The 22959-nt window shown below is 35.1% G+C and overlaps 1 protein-coding gene across 2 annotated transcripts in view; it reads right to left on the bottom strand.

Moving 5' to 3' along the window:
- Positions 1-22959, bottom strand: part of ca10a (carbonic anhydrase Xa) — a 234415-nt gene that overhangs the window by 121315 nt on the left and 90141 nt on the right. For both annotated transcript variants that reach the window (XM_015355921.2, XM_015355922.1), the window contains exon 4: positions 22083-22225. In XM_015355921.2, the coding sequence (XP_015211407.1) occupies positions 22083-22225 (143 nt within the window). The remainder of the gene's footprint in view (positions 1-22082; positions 22226-22959) is intronic.

Genomic DNA, 22959 nt, shown 5'->3' with positions numbered 1-22959 from the left:
AAGGCATAAACAACTGAACTGAAAGACACTTAAAGTTTATAGAGGAAAATCAGGTCTTGACACTTGATTATAACCCCAAGCAAATCAGAAACGATAGTAATTTTACATCTTCAGGCACTGGTAAGAATGTAATTATATGGTTTTTGTTTCAGGCAAAGTGAGGTCGTGGAGTAATGATACAGGTACTGTACAAACTTTAAAAGTGAAAACATTTATTTACAATTATTAACATTAATATACCAAACACAACATTTACTAATATTATTATGATTATATTTACTAACATATAATTAATATTATTATAGTAATATTACTGTGAGTGTTTGGGCCTAGCATTTTAAAGAACCAACACACAAGTATCAATCCTGCATATACTGTAAGATGCAAATACTTCAATAAAAGATGCTGCTCAGTATAAAATAACTTACTGAAAAGATACTTGTTAAAAGGAAACCATTCTGCCTATAGCAAACAGTGCTTTAGAATACAAGAGGGAGTTCCTTTGGCTGGTGTATACATATATGTACTGTATGTATATATCCTTAGTCTGGCCTTCTACACAAGGAGGAACCCACTCACCAGATTCTTCTGTTATAATATTAGGAAGAAAAGTCTTCCTTCTTTCCCTGCTTTCTTGTTTCTCTGTGAGAGTTTTATTAATGTTGTATAGGGGCTCCAATCAGTCTGATATTAATACTACAGAAAGCCCTTAATAATAAAGCCTGTAGTACCATAAATGCAATATACTGTACATACTTAGTTAATTTCATGCATTCAATCATATTAAAATAAAAAATATATATTTTGCAGTAATTTGAAGTGGCCATACATATCAGAACATATTAACTTTAAGTATTGTGTATTAAAAAATATTTGGTTGCATAACCCATTTTGGCAACAACTGTATGAGCCTGTGACCCACTGAGCTCACCAAACACTTTGTGGAATTATTTGAGATACTTTAATGCAACCACTTTAATTTCTTGAGTATTCTGTGGGTGTTCCAATTCCTGTTTTTTGCCAACAGCATGTAAAATGCATGCTCAACTGAATTTACATCTGAAGATGGTGCTTGGTGCTTGCCATATGATTTGAGTCATTGTTATGGCACTTGGTGAAACACTGCCCAGTAGGTCTAGAAGCATTTATTTCTACAAACCAAATGTTTCTGTAAAAGTCAGAAATATTTCTGTTGCTGAATGATGCGTCATTCATTGCATCATCAAAAAAGATGAGTGAGACAGTTCCAGAGATGACTACACATGACATGACAAGACATTACCTCCACCAGGCTTCAGAATTTGTGTGGAAGAATGTTCTATGAACTGAGAAGACCTTTAGAAAGATCAACCTTAACTAAAGAAATGGAAAGGTTTAATTTGTGGAGAAAGAAAGGAACTGAAGATTCTGTAAAGCACATCACCTCATAGGTAAAGCATGGTGGAGGTAATGTCATGGCCTAGGCATGCATGTCATCCTGTAGATCACTTTGGTTGATGTGCTTTACAAGAAAGCATTTGCTAATAAATACCACTACACTTTATAACACAATGCAACAAGTGGGTCAATGTGTAACAGTGTAAAACAATCATCCAAGTCTGTGTGCATGTGCAAAGGTGATGTATGCTTTAATCACAACACAAAGGTCCTATAGCTACAGTGAAAGGACAGGAAATGAACTCTGGGAATGGTGCTAACAGGGATAGCACAATGTGAAGTCATTACAGCTTTCAAGGTCCTTCTGTCTATCATCACTAGACTCCAACGGTGCTGCCAACTGGCAAGAATTACCTGTGATCGACCCACAGCCAGCATGCAACAACAGGATTCTCAGTTTAGAGGGAACACGTAGGTAGCAACAGCTGCTAACATAATTGGGCATCAGAAGACCCACACATCTAAATACAGTCATTAGTTCACTTACTGTACTTGAAAGCATCATGGGACCCAAAGCACCCATATACTTTGCACTTTCTTTTTTGGAGTATGTTAACAAAGAAATAGCGTCACGGGCTAAAAACTGAAAACCGGCAAACTGAAATACTCTGCTCCAGTGCTCTGCCCAGTTCTCATTGGGGCAATCGCTACCCAACACAAACCGCACTTTCTGTAAGAAGGGAAAAACCTCTTACAGCAAAAGAATGATCTCACCACATTACCAAACCAAACTTATCTTTAGAGAACCCTTCAAGATGATCCAATAAATTAACATATCCCCTCTTGGCTTTAGTAAGTCAACGATGTATCTGCTGATTTAGTTTTTCATATGAAAAGATATCCATGCAGATGGTAAGCCAGGTGAAAGCTCATCAATCTTCAATACTCTTCCCTTACGTGTGGGTAGCAGTGGTGGGCTGCAACAGTAAATTGCTGTTTCCAATTCAAGCAGGAAAACGGGGAGAGAGGTAGCAAAAGCTGGGTCTATTAAGTGTTTAAAGACACAAGAAATTGCCCAGGAGCAATGTATAAAATCGCTGATGTGGCAAATATACGGTTTATATATATTTGTTTATCCTAGAGGGACATTTTATATATTGTTTTTACTGTTTCATGAGCAAAAATACAAACATTACAAAAACTGAAGAGAAAATGCAGATCTGAAACAAGTCAGAGATACAGTACTTGTTTTCTGAAGGAATGTGGGATTTTAGTCTGCTACTGTACATATTCACTGCGAGCTGTTCCTAATTTCATGATAAATTAATATTTGTGCCACAAAAGGCAAAGTCATCCCACATCAGCAGTTTCAAAATATGCTGTCTTAAGATCTTACCAGCCTCTTGGCAATAGCTTCCTTTCTACAGCACACAAAGAAATTCTTCTATATTCTTCTACATTCTTTATATATTCAGGATCGAAAAGGACAGACATGTCATGAGATTCAACTTTTTTTAATTGTATTGGTTAGAAAAGGAAAACTGTTTTTAGGGTACTTTTGGTTCCACAAACTGCCAAGATATTCATCTTTCCTCTAAGATATATTCAAAGAAAATGGGAAAGCTGCTTAAAAATAACTTTGAGAGCCTGTCTAATGCACTTCAGCTGGAGTAAATGGATAAAAAAAATAATCAGTAAAATGTCATTGGTCTGAAAAATGAGTAAAACTTGACTGCAATTTTAACTAATTTTCAAGACATTACCATCTGTATATTCATTTGAAAAATTAGTAATAAGGTATGATAATTTATATAGCCATACTGTGTATGTATAAGGGCAAAATGATTTCATGAATTGAAACTTTGAAAAAATGAAACACTTAAATTATTGTATGATTCAGATGGTTCTGCTCCTGTGGCTGGAAGGTTCGAATCCCACAGCCGGCAGAGGAATCCTGCTCTATTGGGCCCCTGAGCAAGGCCCCCCAACTGCTCCAGGGGCACAGGGCTGACCCTGCGCTCTGACTCCAAGCTTCTCTCCCTGTTTGTGTGTCTCATGGAGAACAAGTTGGAGTAAGCGAAAAGGCAAATTCCTTAAACAAGAAAATTGTATATGGCCAATAAAGTGATCTTATCTTATCTTACAGTTTAAGATTTTTAAACTCAGAAGATCAGTTTTGCTTTTAACACGGTTTACATCTTTTTCTTTGAATCTGTTTCATTCTCTGTCCTGTACATTCTGTTTAACAATTCCCTCCATCTTAGTACCTTCCTTGTGCTGCTGAAGAAAAACTGCCTTTTTAATGCTGGGATGCTCTGATCAGAGAATATATAATTAAGTAAAATAATCACATACTCAGCTGGAAAACTTGACACCCCTGAATACAAACCCTAGGGCATAGCACAGCCTTTTCACACACTAATCTGCTGTAAAACAAATTTCTTAACAGAAAACACAGCCAGCCCTATTATAGCAGAATGCAGATAATTTTTTAATCAGTTGTAGGGATTCATTTTTAAATAATACAAACTGATGAGTTGAACTGAGAGGCTCAGGAGTTTCCAAGTTACATTTTTAGAATACTGTTATTTAGTCTACAATGAAGATCTACAAAAAATACAATATTCTAATATATAATTATACATTATTTGAATGGTTTAAATGACCAAACTGGCGAGTATAATAATATTACAATATTCAACAAATATTCCTGCTCTAGTGTATTTGGCAGTGTAGCTGATGTAGTACATTTGGTTGTTGTAAAGTGATTAAATTGTAAGTCATCTGTATCATTCAACTCCTTCAATTCATACAGTAAGGAAATAAAAGATTTTGGATCCAGGATCACAGAGAAAGAAAAATGCAGATAAAGTAAAATACAAACATTCTGAATAATGTTTTTACCTCTACCAATCTAGAAGCAACTTTCTATATCTAATTTGTGAAATTTTCACCTCTTGAATATACTTTGCAAATAATATTCAGTGTCTAGATTTATTATTTATTATGCAAAGGCATATATAACTTAACATTAATTTCTAGTAAATATAATGTGATGTGGTGACAGATTAGTGCAGCATTGCACTGGGTTCAATTCCAGAGCTGGGGGAATCTATGTTTGTATAGTATGTTCCATAGTTCTATTTGCTTGTTCTATAGTTGTATCATTTTTTTTATTGGAGTTAGTATGTTCTACCCATGTTCGCGTGGGTTTCCTCTGGATGACTTGGCTTCCTACCACAGTGCAAAAACTTACTGTTAGGTTAACTGGCTTCTGGGAAAATTCTCCCTGGGTGTTAGTGTATGTCTATGACTACTAAGTTTATGTCTGTGACTGTTTCTGTCTTTGTGTCTGCCCTGTGATTGACTGGCATCCAGTCCAAGGTGTACTACAGTACCTTACCTTGAGACCACTATTTGCTGGGATAGGCTCCAGCTCCCCCATGACCCTGAATTGGGAAAAGTGCTTAGAAAAGGAATGGATGGATACTATCATGTAAATTTGTTAGCATAAACTCTGTTTTTCTTCTTAGTTTTTTTTTATTTTTCTATTTAGATATAAAACATATTTTAAAAAGGGAATGAAGAAGCAAAGGAATCATTCAATTTTCTCACAGACTTTGCTAATTTGTTAGAATTTTTAATCTTGATTATGCAGGGATATTATTTTTTTTCAAAACTTTGTAATTTTGGTACATTTTTCTCTAGTTCCAACTTAAAAAAATCATAACCTAAATTTATGATTTATTAATTCATAAAGGGCCTGTCTATTTTGAAAAAGTAAAGGTTAAGTGCTTGTTCTTAACGTATTATTTCAATTGAAAATACTGAACCGAAATTATGATTCTTAGGTCTGTCAGAAAACCTAGCATGTTCTATTTCTAGAACAGAATGCCAGTGAGTTTTATTAAGGATGAACTGAAACAATCTATATTGAGAAGTTACAGCATGAAAAAACCTACTAAATACTTTGAGGGTTTAAGATCAATTTTTCACATTTTTATTTTCCATTTTAGTACATGATATGGGTGGCTACTACTGTTGAAGTCAATGGATCCTCCAATTCCTGTTAAATTCAGCTTGAAAGATGACCTTATGTACTGAATGTATTGAATATACTGTACTACCTCTGCTTGCATTCTGAGTGTGATTTAAATTGGGAAAGACACATACTTTGCCTTCAACCACATTCTTCATTAAAATAGTTCTTAGATCTTCTTGTTAATTCTCACTATAAACAAGGTTCAGTGTTGTTCACAAGCAGGTAGACACAGTATGCCCCTGTTTCTGTTAAGATTTAATTTATCATGAAGTAGAACACAAAGCTGCATTTACAGCAGTCTATTATTTCCACAAACTACAGTAATCAATTAAAATATCCAAAAGCTGTTGCTGGAGTATTACATTGAGAACAAAAACGGGTAGCAGTTAGTTCCCAACGGATTTCAAAAGGATAAATTGCTTTTCATTTAATATATTTGTTATTCACACAAATGGTGTGATAGAATATGCTAGGTATTTACAATAATCACTGCATTATTCACAAAACTACTTAAGGGAATGTGTCTCTTGGCATCACCTGGATCATTATCAGAAAGGCAGTAAAATTCAGGTCTTCTCAAAACCCACAACCAATTCTTTAGTGTGTAGGAGTGTCTGCTTTCATAATATTTAAGCACATTTTTTATTTTTGTCAAGGTGCATGATATTGATTTTATTTTAAAAAATGATTTATAATAAGGATGAAGTTAGTGACACAAACATAATATATAAGCCAATTAGAGACAAAAGCTTTGCTTAAAGAGCCGAGTACCTGTGGAGTCTCCTGAAAAACAGAGTAGCTCCATAATGGATAAAATTTACACAGGAAAGTTACATTTCAAGTACAGTGTAACAATGTTACTCTGTTGTACCCTGAGGTTAAATGCTTAATGGATAAAGTCACTGGTGGTATCAACACTTTTCTGCCAAAGTGTTAATGTCTTAAGTGTTGATTGCCCATTGTTTCATTACAAAGACTTGATATTGTACAGAGGCTTTCTTTTTAACCAGTGGCCTCTAATTGCTAACAGGGTATGTTAATTTAATAAACATTAAATAAAAGAATGCTCAAATGTTTTGTTTTTCAAAGTGAGATTATGTAATATTGTGAGTTATAATATTTATTGAAATTTAAAAGCCTAATCTAGCCCAATGTGTCAGTGCCAAATCCAAGTTTTAGCTCGGCACCAGCTGTTTGCCCTAAGAGCACTGACTAATAATTTGGTTAATAGGTTAGTAGTTTTCAATAATACTGCTATTAATTGGTACATTCCAGTAATACTGTTACAATGAGGTTGGCATGATGGCGCAGTGGTTAGCATTGCTGTCTCGCAGCTCTAGCAAACTGGGTTCAAATATTGATGTACTACCGTATACAGTATGCATGGAAGTATGTACAGTATGTTCTCCATGTGTTCATGTTTTCCTCTGGGTTATCTGGTTTCCTCTCAGTCCAAAGACATACTGGTAGGTTTATTGACTTCTGGGAAAAGTGGCCCTGGTGTGAGAGTATGTGTGTGTCTGTGTCTTTGTGTGCACCACTTTGGACAGGCAACCCGTCCAGGGTGTGTCCTGCCTTGCACCTGTTGCTTGTCTGGACAGGCTCTGACTCCCCCACAACCCTACCCTGTGCCCCAATCCTGGCAATAAAATCATTCAAAGATAGATGCACTCAATCTGAGCTGCAAACGATTAATAATAAAATGAACAAACCAGATGAATTCCAGAACAAGTGAAATACAAAGCATGGGGCTTTCCTTAACAGACTGCAATAAGGGTAAAAAGCTTACTATTTAATGCCTACCAAATGAGCGTGCTTTGTTTCTCTTTAGGTTTGAATGCTGGTTATTTTGCTTATGCCATCACCTGAGGGCACTCATACACACTCACAATCAATCAAGGATTATGAAAACAGTTGCAGAGGCTACTCTGTGTTTATTGATTTATTTCAACAAAGTGAGGCATTATAACCTTTTTCTTGATGTCTTTCAGAGCTCCAGTAGTTCCTTCTGTGTTGGAGAAAAGCATTCACTATTTTTTTTACGACCTGCATTCATTTTGTTTCTTCATTCTCTTTTAGGATTCCAAACAATGTACAAGTAAATTACCAAAGTAAATTCCTCCTTTTTATTTTATGAGGGATTCACAGTTGTTCTGTGCTCATTATCATATAATGATGGCCTCTTAATTTTTATAGTAAGTGTAAAACATTTTGATTTTGTCGTTGTGTTGTATCATTCCCAACTGACTTTCCTTTAGCAGAGAAGGACTTTTGCAAGGAAAACCTATTACGAGTGTTTTACTTTAATAGTGCTTTATTTTTATAGTATTGAAGATGAAAAAAAAGGAGACTACCAATTCTGCAAACACTAGCAGCCTCCTCCTGTAGCACAGGTGAGATAAAACTGCTAGGTGCTTCCCTGGCAAATTCAACCAAAGTGGACTACAACTTAAGCAAGCACAAACATTTGATAACGTTTGCTGTTCAGTCCATTTCCACAGAATAATTGGATTCAGGACTCTTCTCCATGGTATGGTGTATCACAAGAGTACCTTCATTGTCATTAATTTATATCCTATGGGGACTGTTATTTTACTTAATTTATATTTCTAATTGTTCTTGTACAAAACAAGCAGATTATCAGGAATAGGTCAAGTCAAGGAAGTAAAAGAAGTAGGTAACAACAACAGATAAGGCACTTTTCCCAATGATATTGGACCACAGTTTCTGCAATGCCTTATTTAAAAAAATACTAAAAATATGTAAAAATAAATACAAAACAGTGTCCTGACCATCTGGGTCAGGGGCTTGGAGCGCCTGGCCCCGTTACCCTTTTTTATTCCCCCGACACTTTGCCGGATCCCGCTTCGTTTGTCTTCGTCACTGATGGACCACCCAGTTCTGGACATTTGCCTCCATACGGATTTCCTAATGAACACCCTTCGGACTTTTTTGCCTTGGACCACGCCCCCCCCAAGCACGGGCGCACCTTGGACATGCCCCCCTGTTCTTCCAGACCCGATCCTAGTCCTTTTTTTTCCTGTGTTTGTCTCACTCTCCTCCGGATTTTGCTGTCTGCATAGGGTCCTGAAAGATGCTTCATGACAGGTTTACTGATGAGGGGGAGTGGTAGACATCATAAACTATTCAATTTCCTAACTGCTTCATTCAATTCAGGGTTGTGGGGGAGACAATACCTATCCTGGCAAGCAAAAGACACAAGGCAGGATACACCCTGGACTGGACACCATTCCATCACAAGAAACACATAGACACAAACACACACACTTACACCAGAGCCAATTCACACGATCATGGTGAGAATGTACTAAATCCAGGCATATACTTTAGGACCCCAAGAATTTAGCCCAAAACCCCAGTACTCTGAGGCAGTGATGCTAAACACTGTGCCACTGTGATGTTCTCAGGCTGTTCCCTGTGCTTGATTTTCTTCATCTACATTTGGAATTTCTTTTGCAAAACTTAAAGCTTCTAAATTCAGACTCATTCATATGCATCCATTCCTTCAGTTGTTCTTTGCAAGTGCTGATGCATGTTTTTTCTTTACAAGCTCTGATTATTCGTGATTAGCTGATTGTGAACTGTATCTCCCCCTCTCGCTTTCTCCTGGCCATTTAGAGGTCTAAACAATTTCAGGCATTTTAATGCACTGGCTTATTTCTAAAGACCAAATACTGTATGCTGTAAATCTCAGAAAAGAAAAAATATTGTTGATCTGACTAGGAAGCTATATGAGCAAAGCTTTTTATAAACCAGTGTTAGGTTTATAACATAATTATACGAAACATTTAAATTCCTTAAAACAATTTTCCAGAACTTTAATAGGACAATCATTATTAGTAGGAATTCCACATTCCCTACACACATAATGCTTCTAAAATGTCACACAATTAATTAACATCATAATTAATCATAATTAGCACTGAATTCTATTATCTATAAAGACCAGCTTAAAATCCTGATCTATAAAACAACTATGTAGAATGTACTGTATTGAAATGTCATCAATTAGATTCAGATAGGTCATGGCTAAAAAGAACAGTCTGATATACTTTGAAATAAAAGTCTTTAAAAGTTCAATAGAAAACTGCTTAAGAAACCAATATCATACATGATTGAGAGGTTTAAAAATGTAAAATGTTTCATAAACAGAAATTTTGATATTCTATATACTGTATGCATTGCCTTTTAGCTAATGTCTATTTAATTCACTCATTCATTTAGTTCACAGAATTGCTGAAAACTCTTGAAATGAAAATCTTTGTACATTGTATATGGGAAACTATTTTTGTACGTCCTAACATATTTAAAAGCATGGTGTGAACCCTCCCTGTTCCACTATACATAGTTTCAATTTACAAAATGGAAAGGAAAAGGAACAGATTCACAATTAACATTTCCCTTTTTCATTTTATAGACTCAGTTTTGTACAGCTGTTGGAGAAGTGATGTCCCATTTGGTCATATCTGCATCCATAATTCTGGTCAATTTGGTCAATATAAATGAAAACATTAAGCAATACAATTATACTATACACATGATTTTGAGATTGCTCTAGCTGTTGAGATCCCAGTAATAACTGAGTAATAACTCAGTAGTAACTCAGTAATAACCGAGTCGGTTATACAATAACGTTTTAAAATACACAATGAGAATAAAACAAGTCTACTGTTTTGTTGTTGAAACTGATTGCCATCAATCAGCCTCTCTTGCAACCATAAAAGTTGTAAATATAACACTGCAAATTATTTTTGCTTTTGAAAGCAGGAACAACTTAAAAAAAAACATGCCACATAGCCACAATATATATTTAATATCTGGTAGTAATCATCCAAACAATGCTACATATCAGTGAATATCATTTGTTTTTAAAGCAAATACATAAATCATGTTTGAATATCTAAAAGAGAAATGACACTTTAATAAGGAAAAAATAATTATTTGTATCTGCTTTTCAGAGAATAATTTAAAAATATACTTCGCAATAAGTCATGAATGGTATTCAATATATGGTGATTTAGAATAAAAAAAGCATATTTCATTACCTTTCTGTCAAAATTATGTTATTTTTATATATCGCCCATGGCAAGATTTATTATTCTTTCTGCACTGACATTTTTTTCCCTTTTATTTAGGTTTGGAGAAAACTGAGAAAGTATTAACTATCTCAGTCCACTTTCTCCTCAGTTTAATTCTTTGTGAGTTTCAGCTGTAGAAAGCACAATTTTTAATTCTTTCACAAAGTCTTTTGAAAATTAATTAGGTGATACTCTTCTTCTCTTGCTTATCTCTTTTTAACTGTGGTCTCTGGACTGTATTCTATTTCTAAAGATACAGAGAAAAGAATACTGGCGCTCTTACAAACTCATTGTTCAACCAAATCTTTTTTTCCTAAGCAGTAGCAGAAGTTTAATTGTTTTTTTCATAATTCTTTAAAGTGAAACCAGTTCAAATATATTACATTACTTACATAACATTAAAATCTAAATACTTTTGCAAGTCACTGTATATTATGATAACCCTGATTTTGACATTAAGTCATGTAAGGAAGATGTGATTTTGAGAAGCAAAAGGTCGAATTCAGTAACAAGGACATGAGAATTGAAGAAAGGTTGCAAACAAGAGGAAGCCATTCAGCCTATCTACGTAAATGGGTTGCTAGTAGCTATAATTTGTGATCCATTTTGAAATGGTTACAGCAACTGAGTTAAATCTCTTTAATTATTGAAATTACACTGCCTCTCTTGCATTGGCATCAAACGAAATCTGTCTCATAAGTGAAACAAATTCACAAACCTACCGGGTAATTGCCAATTTGTTTGTAGCAGATGCACTAATATTTTAGTCTGTGCCATTCCCCTTGTTCAGCCTGGACAAGCATGTGCTCATCACACACATGCTCAATATAGCTCATGTATGGCACATGGTGCATTCAACTGTCACTTTCTTACAGTACATCACCACAAACAGAACAGAAGAAGGATGTGCACTGTCAAATAAGAAATTGGCCACATCACGTTGACAGGAAAGTGTGACATGAGCCCCCAGAAAGTGTGAAAACTGAGATCCCAGGGCCCGATCAATGTAGCAAACCATCAAATACTACAAGAGGAGTTCTATAGCACTTACACACTCCTTCTTAGATCATCACATTCAGAACTCGTCTACACAAAACCTTCATTTATTGTTGAAGTGGGTCTCAATCCACTGCTGGAGAGTCCAATCTGAGGTGACTTGATCAAGCCTCGACATGTACTAATGCTATGAGGGCACTGCTCTCTTGACAAGCAGGGAGCATTGGTGCTTTTCTGCATTTTTCCTTATTGATTTTCGCTACACTTAACATTTAACATCTCTGAAAAAAGAGGTCTTTTACTACAATACATCAGTCAAAATCATGATAGTATATCATAGTCAGTCATGAAAGATCAATCAAAATGACCTCAAGATCCCAAATCTGCTGAACAAGCACACATAAATAAGTGATAAGCTTTTAATGTTCAGTATACTTCTTAGATTATGATGAACTTATAAACTGTAAGAACATATGTAAAAAAGTGAGTCTAGCTTACATACTGTACATGAGTTATTGAAAAACTAGAGTAAATTATATGTGAGCTCTTCCTGACTGTAGATTGGTGTTTGAATCATTGAACAGATGAGCTGATGCTGAGAAGTTGTGTGCATTATGCAACTATTTCAACAGTCAGTAAGACTGCTAGTCTTCATGTGCTTCATTTAAGATGAACAGAAGGAAAATATTAATAATAACATAATGTAAATAGCCCACCCTCCTATATTATAGCAATTCTAGACTTATTGTGAGATTTTGTATATTTCCATCAAAGTAAACATGAGGTGCTTGTTTAGATGTAGGGAGGTGAACCTTGGCACCTAGATTCCCAAAAGAACTTCGAACCTTTCAATTAGTTTAGTACTGAATTAGTTCTTAATCGCTTAATTAACCCAGCTGCTGCAGATCAATTTGTGTAGATGGTTGGTTTTAGGAGTGTGTTAAAAAGTGTATTATCAGAAGCAAAAGAGAACTCAGAAACACCAAGAGGAGAACAGGTTCTGGCTTGATTTCCTTTTAATCTAATAAGTATCAGATTACTGTGATATATCAGTTTCTAGAACATATTGTTACAGCTCTTGGTAAGTATAGAATTGTCTCAAATAATCTAGAAACAATGGGTAATGCCTAGCTAGTGTTTTCATTTTCCGCTTCAAAGCAAAGGTTGAATTTTGCTGAGATGTAGGGGGATCCAGATTCAGAGATCAAATCAATCGTAAAGTCGACCTTTGGTTACCCTAGTCAATTAAGTTCTGGGTAAATGATTAACTGTCAATTACCAGTCCAAAAAAAAAGACACCATATAAGGTCAGATCAAGACCAGAACAGAACAAGAGAGAAGAGAGAAGAGAAGACCAGAGTGCAGAACATAAAGAAAGAGGTCCTTGTCCAGATCATCCATTGTCTGTAAACCTGTAAATATACTGTAGTAGCTTGTATGTTTATGTTGTGTGGTTTTTGGTGTGTATTTGGTCATTTTAATAAATATTTGTTTAACCATGTGTGCCTGCATTATTACATTTTTTACAAAAACCTGTGCCAGAAAACAAAGAATTCATGTCACTCTAATCATACTAACCACTCAGGCATGTTCTTGGTAGAAATACCAGTTGGAGGTTATGATTATATATTTACTAATTAAATTACCTACTCAGATCCAGATTTTAACCTCCCAATTGTAACAATATTGTAAATACAGTAGTTGTTATTGTATTTATTGTATTGTATTGTTTTTATTTTAATTTTTCCCATTAAATGACTCTTACTGTACGAAAATATCTTTACAAACTTTAATCTTCATCTGAGATTCTCTATCCAAATGGAAGGGGCAATCAGTGTGCCAATTTTTTATTTCTAAACTGAGTTCTGTCTCAAATTGTAGAAAGATTTCATTCCCATGCTGTAAGCATTATGAAAGCATGTAAAATGAAATGAAACAGAAATGCCACAACATATAATAGGAAAACATCATTTTGAGAAACTATACGAAACCCTGTTTCAGCTGGCTTTGAAAATGATGACGATGATGATTCTTCAGCAATGGATAGGACTAATTCATGTTTTTCATACTGTACATCTGGCAGGCAGTTGAGTAAAAAAAACAGTCATTGTAGTCAAAAAAGCACTTAAAGATAGAAAGATAACCCCTTTAAAAAGTGATAAAGAACATAAATCACAATTTAAGTTTATAGGATACAAAATACACATTTTTCCTGCATGTCTCCATGACAATAGTCCCTATCTAATTCCTCTCATAGCATCCATATGATTTGCATTAAAAATGAGCTCACTAATGCGTAATGCACAATCCCATCTGAAAATCAGATTTTCAGCATGTAATCCACAGAAGTCTGTGTGATTTGGAAGACAAGGACTAGATAAATAGAACTCTAATATTACTTTAAATTCTGCACAGATCTGCCACAAATACAAACACACCAAAGAAGCTGAGTGGAGGTGATAGCTTGTAGGATGTTTGCTCTCATTCTCAGGCAATAGAATGTGAAAATGATAAAACAACAGGACATTAGAATGCCTTGACTCAGTCCTTCAAAACCTCTCGTCAACAGCTATGTGCTCCTGCTTCCACAGCACTCTCTGTCCACAACTGGACATTTTACAAATGTAGAATCATGCAAACATATTTTATGCAACACACAACCGTAAATCCTCAAGAGCAAGGCTCTTGGGGACAGTGGCTCATTGACTACCGGAGACTGACACTTGTTAGGCCTAAGGTGTATGTTTCAGACTCCACTGTTTTAGTTTCCAGTGTGAAACAGGCAGAAGATGTATGAGTCTTTTTTATCTTCTCTTGATCTGTAAAACCTAGTTATTCATCTGCTGTTGCACCCTCTTTTAGCAAGCATTAATCTGCACAGATGGTGTAACCTGGTAATCTCTGCTTCCAGATGCAGAACAGCATTTTTTAATGAAACTGGGATCTGAAAGGTTATGGAAAACACTGGAAGCTGCAATGCTCCCTTCTCTATCTATGCAATGATACTACCTTATGGAGGGTGACAGCTTGGTAGAGTAACTGCAAGGCATATGGTGAGCTCTACTATTCTACTACTCCTTTGGGAAGCACCCAATTGGAATTACCAGCTGGCCATTGAATTAAGGGCTTTCATATTTTTGGTCACAAGAAAGGTATTCTACTACAGTACAGTATATCAGACATCACCTGACCCTTTTAACAGAACTGTCTTCGATCATTACTAAATTCTAAGCACAGAACACGTTATATTTGTAATTTGTAGCCTATCTAAATGAAATAACATGGAGCTGCCTTCTTTGACCATTAAAAGAAACTGGAATATTGCTTTGCCTTGTGTATTGTTACCTTAATTAAGATGTGGAGAAAAATATTAATTGTTTTAATAGTATATGACACTAATTGCTGTTCTCAAAATAGCATGCAAAGTCTTCTCCAGTTTTGACAGCTTTGTTGGTTCAACTTCTAATTAATCTGAACCAGTAATCTGTATAATTAAATCAATTGTCATAATCACCCTCAGTCTTAAACATCTGGCAATAACAAAACTGTTCTCTTTTCACTGTGGTATTCATATCTCCACTTTTTGATCCAATTCTTTCTTGGAAAAAATAGAGCAGTATAATAATAAAAACAATGCCATTTTCTCGCGGCTCTTACTCCTTTCCTTGAAACTTTGCCCATGTAGTACCCCATTCCTTCAACCCTCCATCTCTAACCGAACAGTATTTGTATTTTATGTAAAAATTATATATAAGACAACTAACTCATTCACACTCTTGCTGATGGTGTGTTGATCTCTATAGATACAGTATTGTAATGACTTGATCTGGTGTAGATATGGTGATGTGTGCTTTACCACAAAAATAAAAAGAATTGATGCACACAGCACACATAGTCAGATGCTGGCACATCACCTACTGTAGTTGAGCCACCAAGAGCATCAAACCCTGTTACACTAATGACAGGCAGCAAACAGTCTTTCTGATTTGAGTCATAGCACCTCTGTACGCCTCTGTACGCAATCGAACCCCATATGCCTGAGTGCCACACAATCCAAACAAGAATAAACTCCTCAGCCATAAATCATGGGGGATCTGAATACCCCTTGTACTGTAGTTAAGAGCTAATTATTACAGTACATGCACAGTGAGCAGAACAATGTCATACCCAGTCTCTCACCAGAATCTTCTTTTGAAATAAGAAATGTGGCACTTACAAACTATTAACCACCATTACGATGTGGAGGTTTTTCATTGCAGACCATCTTGTCTAATTTGCCTCTTTCACTTCAAAGCTTCACTTCAGATTGTGTGAAATGGATTGATCTTCCATGTACAAAATGGCTTTCTTGAAAGGGATACTGAGTAAATTATCCTTATGCATATTGCACACTCAATAGTAACTGCAGCGCAGGTTTTTAAAAACTTTTTTTTACTGCTTTTACAATGATACATTGTCTATGTCTTTTTTACTACCAAACTGTTTGCCAAAATTGATTCCAGTTCTACCTCTTCACATTCCTTTGCACTTGTTCATGAAATAGACACAGACATGTAATAAGTTCATTTGAAAACAAATTACAAAATAAGCTCTATTGCATTTCCCTTCATACAAAAGTAAATAAGGCATTTATTAAAGAGGCCAACACAGTAGTATAGTGCAGTCTCATACCTCTAAGGCCTGGTTTCATCTTACTGTATGCTATGTGTTTTGGCTTTAGGCTTGAGACTGCATAACCCTTGTCAGGAATAAGATGGTCAGTGTGTTATTTGTTTTCTTATAGTTTTGTCAATATTCTTTGCTATTTCTTTTTAATAAAACCAGTATCATTAGTGAACCAGTATAGCACATTAACAAATATTACACACAACAGGTCCTGTCGTTTAGAAACACACAAGGTGTAGTTTTAATTTTGCTATCATTTGCAAATCACAGAACTAATCTTTTTTTTCTTTCTAATAAGAACTTGTGAATGATTAGTTAACACATAAAAAGCAGTTAAACTAATGGAACATTAAACTATTCTGAAGTGCTTTTTTTCTTGCCTCCAACTTCCCAGGTAGGTCAATTAAGGATGTCAGGGATGTATAATCAACTCTACGTGTGGGCCTTCCACAACTGGAAAAGACTCTTCAATCAGACTTTGACATCTGCCAAGCAAACAGGAATTAGAAGTACTGATTATGTCGAAGAAGCAGATATATTTTGTAACAGTTTGTAAAAGTTTGATCTTGTTCTTTTGATATAAAAAGACATTGATCAGAGCAAAACAAATACTGGGAATGGTTCTTTCTACTTAAAGCTATTATACAGATTTTTTTACAGGATATTTGGAAGCACCAAGGGCACTTTGTACAATACAGAGAAACAGAGAAGCACACAAAGCAATTTACAATAAACAATTGAGCAAAACACTTCATTCCGTTTATTATCCAGAGAAAATTTTAAAAATTTCATCTCATACTGATGTTTTCTATTAGAAAAAAAACAAGTGTGCTGTTTTCTCTGTTATTTGCAACATTCTCACTCATTTCCACCCGAAGACTATATGTCTAGTCAAGCAGACTACATTAAATGAAAGGGGTGGGTTCTACCATAGACATTTCAGTCTTATAACTGGCAAAGTGGGGCCTAAAGAAGTGTTAAGGGCATGAACAAATGTGTTAAATATTCACTGTGGTGTGATTATGCATTTAACCATATCTGTAAAACTTTATGAAATTACTTTCAAGAGGAGAAGTTAATGCAGTGTTACAGAGCACTGACACAGTGCATTGACTAGCCTCATGTCATTGAGTTGAGTTCTCATCCTTATAGAGAAACCTTAATTTGCTATAATAGTCTCCTTTCAAATTCTCTGTCACATTGTGGGATTAGTTGGTTCCCAAGCCGTATCCATGCTTCATCAAGGAATTTTCTTTTTAAGAAACGGTTCATTGGAAATCACACATTAACTGGAGGGAAAAAAAGAAATTCTGATCACCACAAGGTAACAATGACCTAAAAAAACACACAGCTATTGTTTTTTTTTTAAATCTCATTTAATCCAGCTTCTATCTACAGTATGTATAAACACTGTGGTGCTAGACATCTACACTAAATCAAAAACAGACTACAGTATATTATGTTATGAGCTCACTATTTAAAAAAAAGTATGTTATGGTAACAAACTAAAAATTGTTTTAACTGATTTCACAGGGGAAATAGCATTTAATAAATGCATTGTCGTGGTGCTTTTATTTGCAGCTTCTATTAAATAAAGCTTGTATGCAAGATTTATTCCCTGTTTTATCAAAATTATATAGCATTTAAACAAAACCAGTTATCAGGTAGAATTTGATTTGATCAATACAACCATTAGCAATTATAGAAAGCTTTTAGAGACTCATGCTTACCGATTAATTTTATAATAATTTTCCAGAAAGGACTAAAGCAACTGAAAAAAAGAAGTGTCTTTAAAGAGTGAAGCCTAAAATGTCCTTTTGGAGAATTTAAAAAAATACTCCAGCAGTAACAATTAAAAAGTTCATTTTTTTTAAAAAAGGTGCTTTTCAAACGACAGCTTTATAGCTTTAAAAAACAAGTTCATCTAGAGATATTAACCCCTTATACTACATATCAAACATGCTGAAATGCTCAAAAGCATCTAAAAAGTTCTGAAATCCAATAGGAAACTTTTGCAGCTTTTTTAACGTGTAGTACAGAATATGATGAGAATAGCCCCAACGTTAATCAGATGTAATTTTTCAAAGACCTAGCCAACCCTTTACCCCCACCCCACTGGGCGTTAATGCAGCACGGGCTGGTATTTGCCCTTTTCCTAATAGCCCAGGGTAGAGCTTGGCAGCTACTGTGTGTGACATCCCAGAGGGAAACCCAAGCTGGGAGAGCATAGATTGATGGCTCAGCATGGTACTGCATGCACACAGCTGGGGTGGGACCACTTAACAACTCACAATTTCTAATACACATTCTCTGTACTGAGGTTAACGGAGACTCTTAAATAACAATATATGCAAGCAACACAAGCCATTTACTGTGACAGTATTATCAGCATGATGTTCCTCTGCTTCACTCCTAGACCAAACAAATATTACGTGGTAAGTAAGAACAGACACAACTTGGGAGGACAAAATGTATTGTAGATAAACTTATTAATTTGCTTTCAAGTCAACAAGCATCAACATAGCCTACTGATCAAGATAATTTTAGTGACATCTCATGCACTTGAACACTTTACAGGCAAATCTGAATATATATAATCCATTCAAGGGTAACTGCATTAACTTTGCAACAACAATTGAGCTCAGACTATACAATGAAATGTTAAATGCCAGGCATAGACATAAACCAAAAGTTATGAGGAACATTGTATCCACACAAAGATTGTATGTACAGTACTAAGAAATTTTTATAAAAAATATTTTTTATTTTGCAAACTAAATGTAAAAATTACTACAGCTGTATTATATACATCAACTTTAACACATGTGATCTGTGTTATGAGACAGCAGAAAGGTGTGCAAGGTACAAATTTACTGTAAACAGCAAAGAAGTTATATACTGTATGCTTCAGGAGATTCCTTTGCTATTTTACATAAATAAACACATACTGTATGTGTAAAACTAGTTCACCATTCAATGAGTACATACTGTGAACATCACCTACTGTATATACTTCCTAGACAAATGGCAGGGCTCTGAGAAACATGGCATTAACACCTCATTATGCTCTCAATATGTAAGAAACATATCTTTTTTTATTTCTTGTTTACACCCTGAGATTTAAAGCTATAAAATAAATCTAGTGAAATTGTTTGCAGATGCCTGCTTTTATTCACAAATGCAGGGGTGTATCCTGGAGGCTGCTACCTGTCTGATTAGCTGGTACTGCTAGAGAAAGCCTTTCTTGAAACCCCAGTGCAATGAAGTGCCAGTTTTTGAATTTTATCCAGTGGCTGCAAGTGAGGTCAAGCAGTCAGAGACCTCAAGGACATACCCCTAGTGCTCTGAATGGAAGATATCTTGATTTATTCGAAGTGGTTTCTATGGACTAAAATAAATGTAAAAACTAATCAGATTTTCAACCAAAAAAAATGAGTTTTTTAAATAGTGGTAGCATACTGTATGTGGTGGTATACTGTATAAAATATATAATGTTTTAAAAAAACGTCTTGAGGCAAACTTCTGACCAGAAATCAGCCACACTTGATTAAATATTATGCCCTTTAAACAAGATAGATAATGTAATTACTTGAATCCTTTGCCAGCTTCATAGTATTGGACTAATTGTTCCCTAGAGGCTGAGGTGAAACCGCAAACCACATCTTAATTGTGGCCTCAGCCATGTCTGTGGAACACTTTGGCTTGCCAGACTTGCGAATTAACCTTCTGTTCCTACTTAGCCCTTGAACCAGAGTTTGGCACTTCAGGATTCAAATTGCTGTGAGCTACAAAGCAATTTGTGAGAATTATAATTGATCGGAAAAATAGTTATCGCCTATAATGTCAGAGTAGTAATGCTGAAGTACAATTGTCCTTTAGGCACACAAATACTGGTATGAAGTTAATCAAGGTAAACTCTAGACCCCTTTCAAAGTTATATCTAATAATTGAGCACAATTTTGCATTTTTGACAAGTTTCCTAATTTTAATTAGTGCTTGTTTTCAAGAGGAGTACTATTTCACTGGAGCAAAACCTACTGTAATGTACAAGCCATTAACAATATGCCTAGGGCTACAACAATGTTCACAATGGTGGGATGTATGAAAATGAAAAACACTGGAGTGACAATATTGCAAGAACACTGTCTTCCAGGTATGAATGACAGTCGAAATATATCAGTGCAAGCTCTCATTAATGCATCATATTTTATTAGTATACTAAATATTGCAATAATTCGCCGAACTCTTTGCAGACTTATACCAGGGAACTGCCCCTGTTTGCAGTCCTGTTTGCACTACTCATTATTTTCTGAGCTGAAACCCAGCTCAAGTAGCCAACAGAGATTAGTGGTGTCCCTTCTGGTGACAAGATATCCCAGTCACGCAAACTAATTCCATGACACAGTATCTAGTATGTGAGTAAAAAACAAATCAACATCAAGTAGGCCAAACATTCATTTAAAATATGCACAAGAGTCTACATGTAGATGTAGTACATTGCCATAATCTTAAACATTGAATTTAATCCTAAATATTAACATCAATATCAAAACACAGCCTTCATATTTAAAAATTCAAATTCTAGCAAGACTTTGTAGCAAAAATGTAATGTAAAAATGTAAGCACTAAATTTTAGTAGGCAATTCGGTATTTAGGGAATTTTTCAAGTTACTGCGGCTCAAGTAGGAACCACACTCTAATCCTTCCATCAGAATTGTGATTAACTTATATTCATATCTTACATCAGATTCACAGACATTTGGCAGTTCAAATTAAAAGTAACTGTCTAATATCAGTATCCTAATTATACTGCATTCCCATTTAACTCCAGCACTACACAACATTTAGTCCAGATTATTTGACAGGAAATTGCCTGCCTTTGTCTTGCATAGAAGTGTTCATATTAATTAGAGCCACTTCAAGTAATTGTATCTCCCATTCAGCAGAGCAAATATTAAATTAATACAGACAATTTCATGATTGACAATTTCAATCTTCACCCATAACCTTGATGTACGCCCCTTCTTAATAAATTAGTATTTCCATTCAGAGGGAATTTGAATTTCCTTAAGCCATTCATTAGCTGGGAATGTATAGGAGCGAAGACATCACTGAAAAAATTCTGTCTTTCCTGCACAATTCAACGCTAACAATGTGAACCAGTTTTTGAAACAGATCAACTGAGGTCAACCATGTATTAATATTAGGCTGAATATGTTTTCTGAAAGACCTCTTGCTGTACACTATGTAGCATCAACTTTAGTGTTAGCAATTTAATATATAAAAGGGCAAAACAAAAAAGGTTGGTATGAATTCATTTTCAAAGAAGACTTAAAAGGACAAAAAACATTAAACAATACAATGTAAAGGACTATGTATTTTGTTAATTGGAAAGGATGGCCAGCCTAGAATTTTAATTTAACAGTTTCCTAAAAACAGGCCAGCAAAAATCAAGTGTGATGAGCTTTGAAAATCTTTCTCCTTGAAAAACCTTACACAGAATGTATTGTATAACAAATGAAGTAGCTTTTTACAGCCACAAAGCCTTTCCAGTAGCTGAGGTTAGAAACGTCTCAACAGTACCACAAGACCAACTTCCAACAAATGTCAATGATCCAACTGCTAGAATTATTTGTATTATTCTTTTGCACCTTCTGTAACAATCTTAGTTTTTAAAAAGACAGCAGTAGCACTTCCTAAAAAATGTAATTCACACAAAAATTTACTAAACAAAAGGAATTCACTGAGATCTACATTAAATTAAGAAACAATTCTGGTAATGTAAATTATTGGCTTCACACAATATGATTCAAGGATACCTCAACAAACCATGTCAAGGAATTATTTCTATTAATCAATGGAATAATGGATGCAGGCAGGAAAAAAGACAGAGGCAAACTTACCTTTCGACCTCCTGTATTCAGACGCAGAGGAGTGAGAAAGGGGTCAAAAATCATATGGCTGGTTTCTATGTTGACCGGAGATTGTCTTTTTCCAACTGAGCACAGATTCCAGGCTGAATTCACTAGCCCCCAGAAAGATGGAACTGTAAACACACGAAATGAGCAGGGAACATGCACATTAGGGACATTAGCAGAAGACAGGAAATCTACAGCTTCATCACATTTAGAACAGCACAATGAATGCTGCTTACATGTCTCCCATACAACTCCCACGGTTAAAGTCATTTTGATTAATTTTGCTCCCTTTGTGGCTCATTTTAAGTAAGAGATTGAAAAAGTGATCACAGAATATCTGGATGAAATTTAAAAGTGTTCTGAAAGCATTGAATGTGTAACTTTTAATCACTGACAGGCCCATATGCTTATCTTTACACTAAAACTTAAAAGGTTTGAGGAAGTCTAGCAGGTACTGCTGCTGATAAATTAGCTATTTGTATTTCTGCAAAAGTCTGCAAGTTTTTTAACTGAAAATGCTGCTTCAGTACTTGCACTTCTCATTTCCAAAACCTGAGGATTTAAGTGCTTTTGGGAATGAATTAATGGGGGTAGTGATAATAATTTATATTAATATTCCTGTATTATAAATAGACAGAAACAATCCTTTAAGACCTCACAAGTATTATTTACACATATTCCTTCTGCATGAACAGCATTTACAATGGGTTTAAGAGACTGACTCTGGGTTCTTTTACTGATGATTTAACAACTAGTTTAGGATTTAAAAGAGAAGTAACAATTACAATCTAGACACTGGTGCTACAAAATACTAATTTTGTTTGTTTTTTCCTGAGGCAACTGGACTGCTTTCCCTTAGTAT

This window comes from Lepisosteus oculatus, chromosome 9 (genome assembly GCF_040954835.1).
Source record: "Lepisosteus oculatus isolate fLepOcu1 chromosome 9, fLepOcu1.hap2, whole genome shotgun sequence".
NCBI classification, from domain to species: domain Eukaryota; kingdom Metazoa; phylum Chordata; class Actinopteri; order Semionotiformes; family Lepisosteidae; genus Lepisosteus; species Lepisosteus oculatus.
This window is presented reverse-complemented; position numbering and strand designations above follow the sequence as displayed.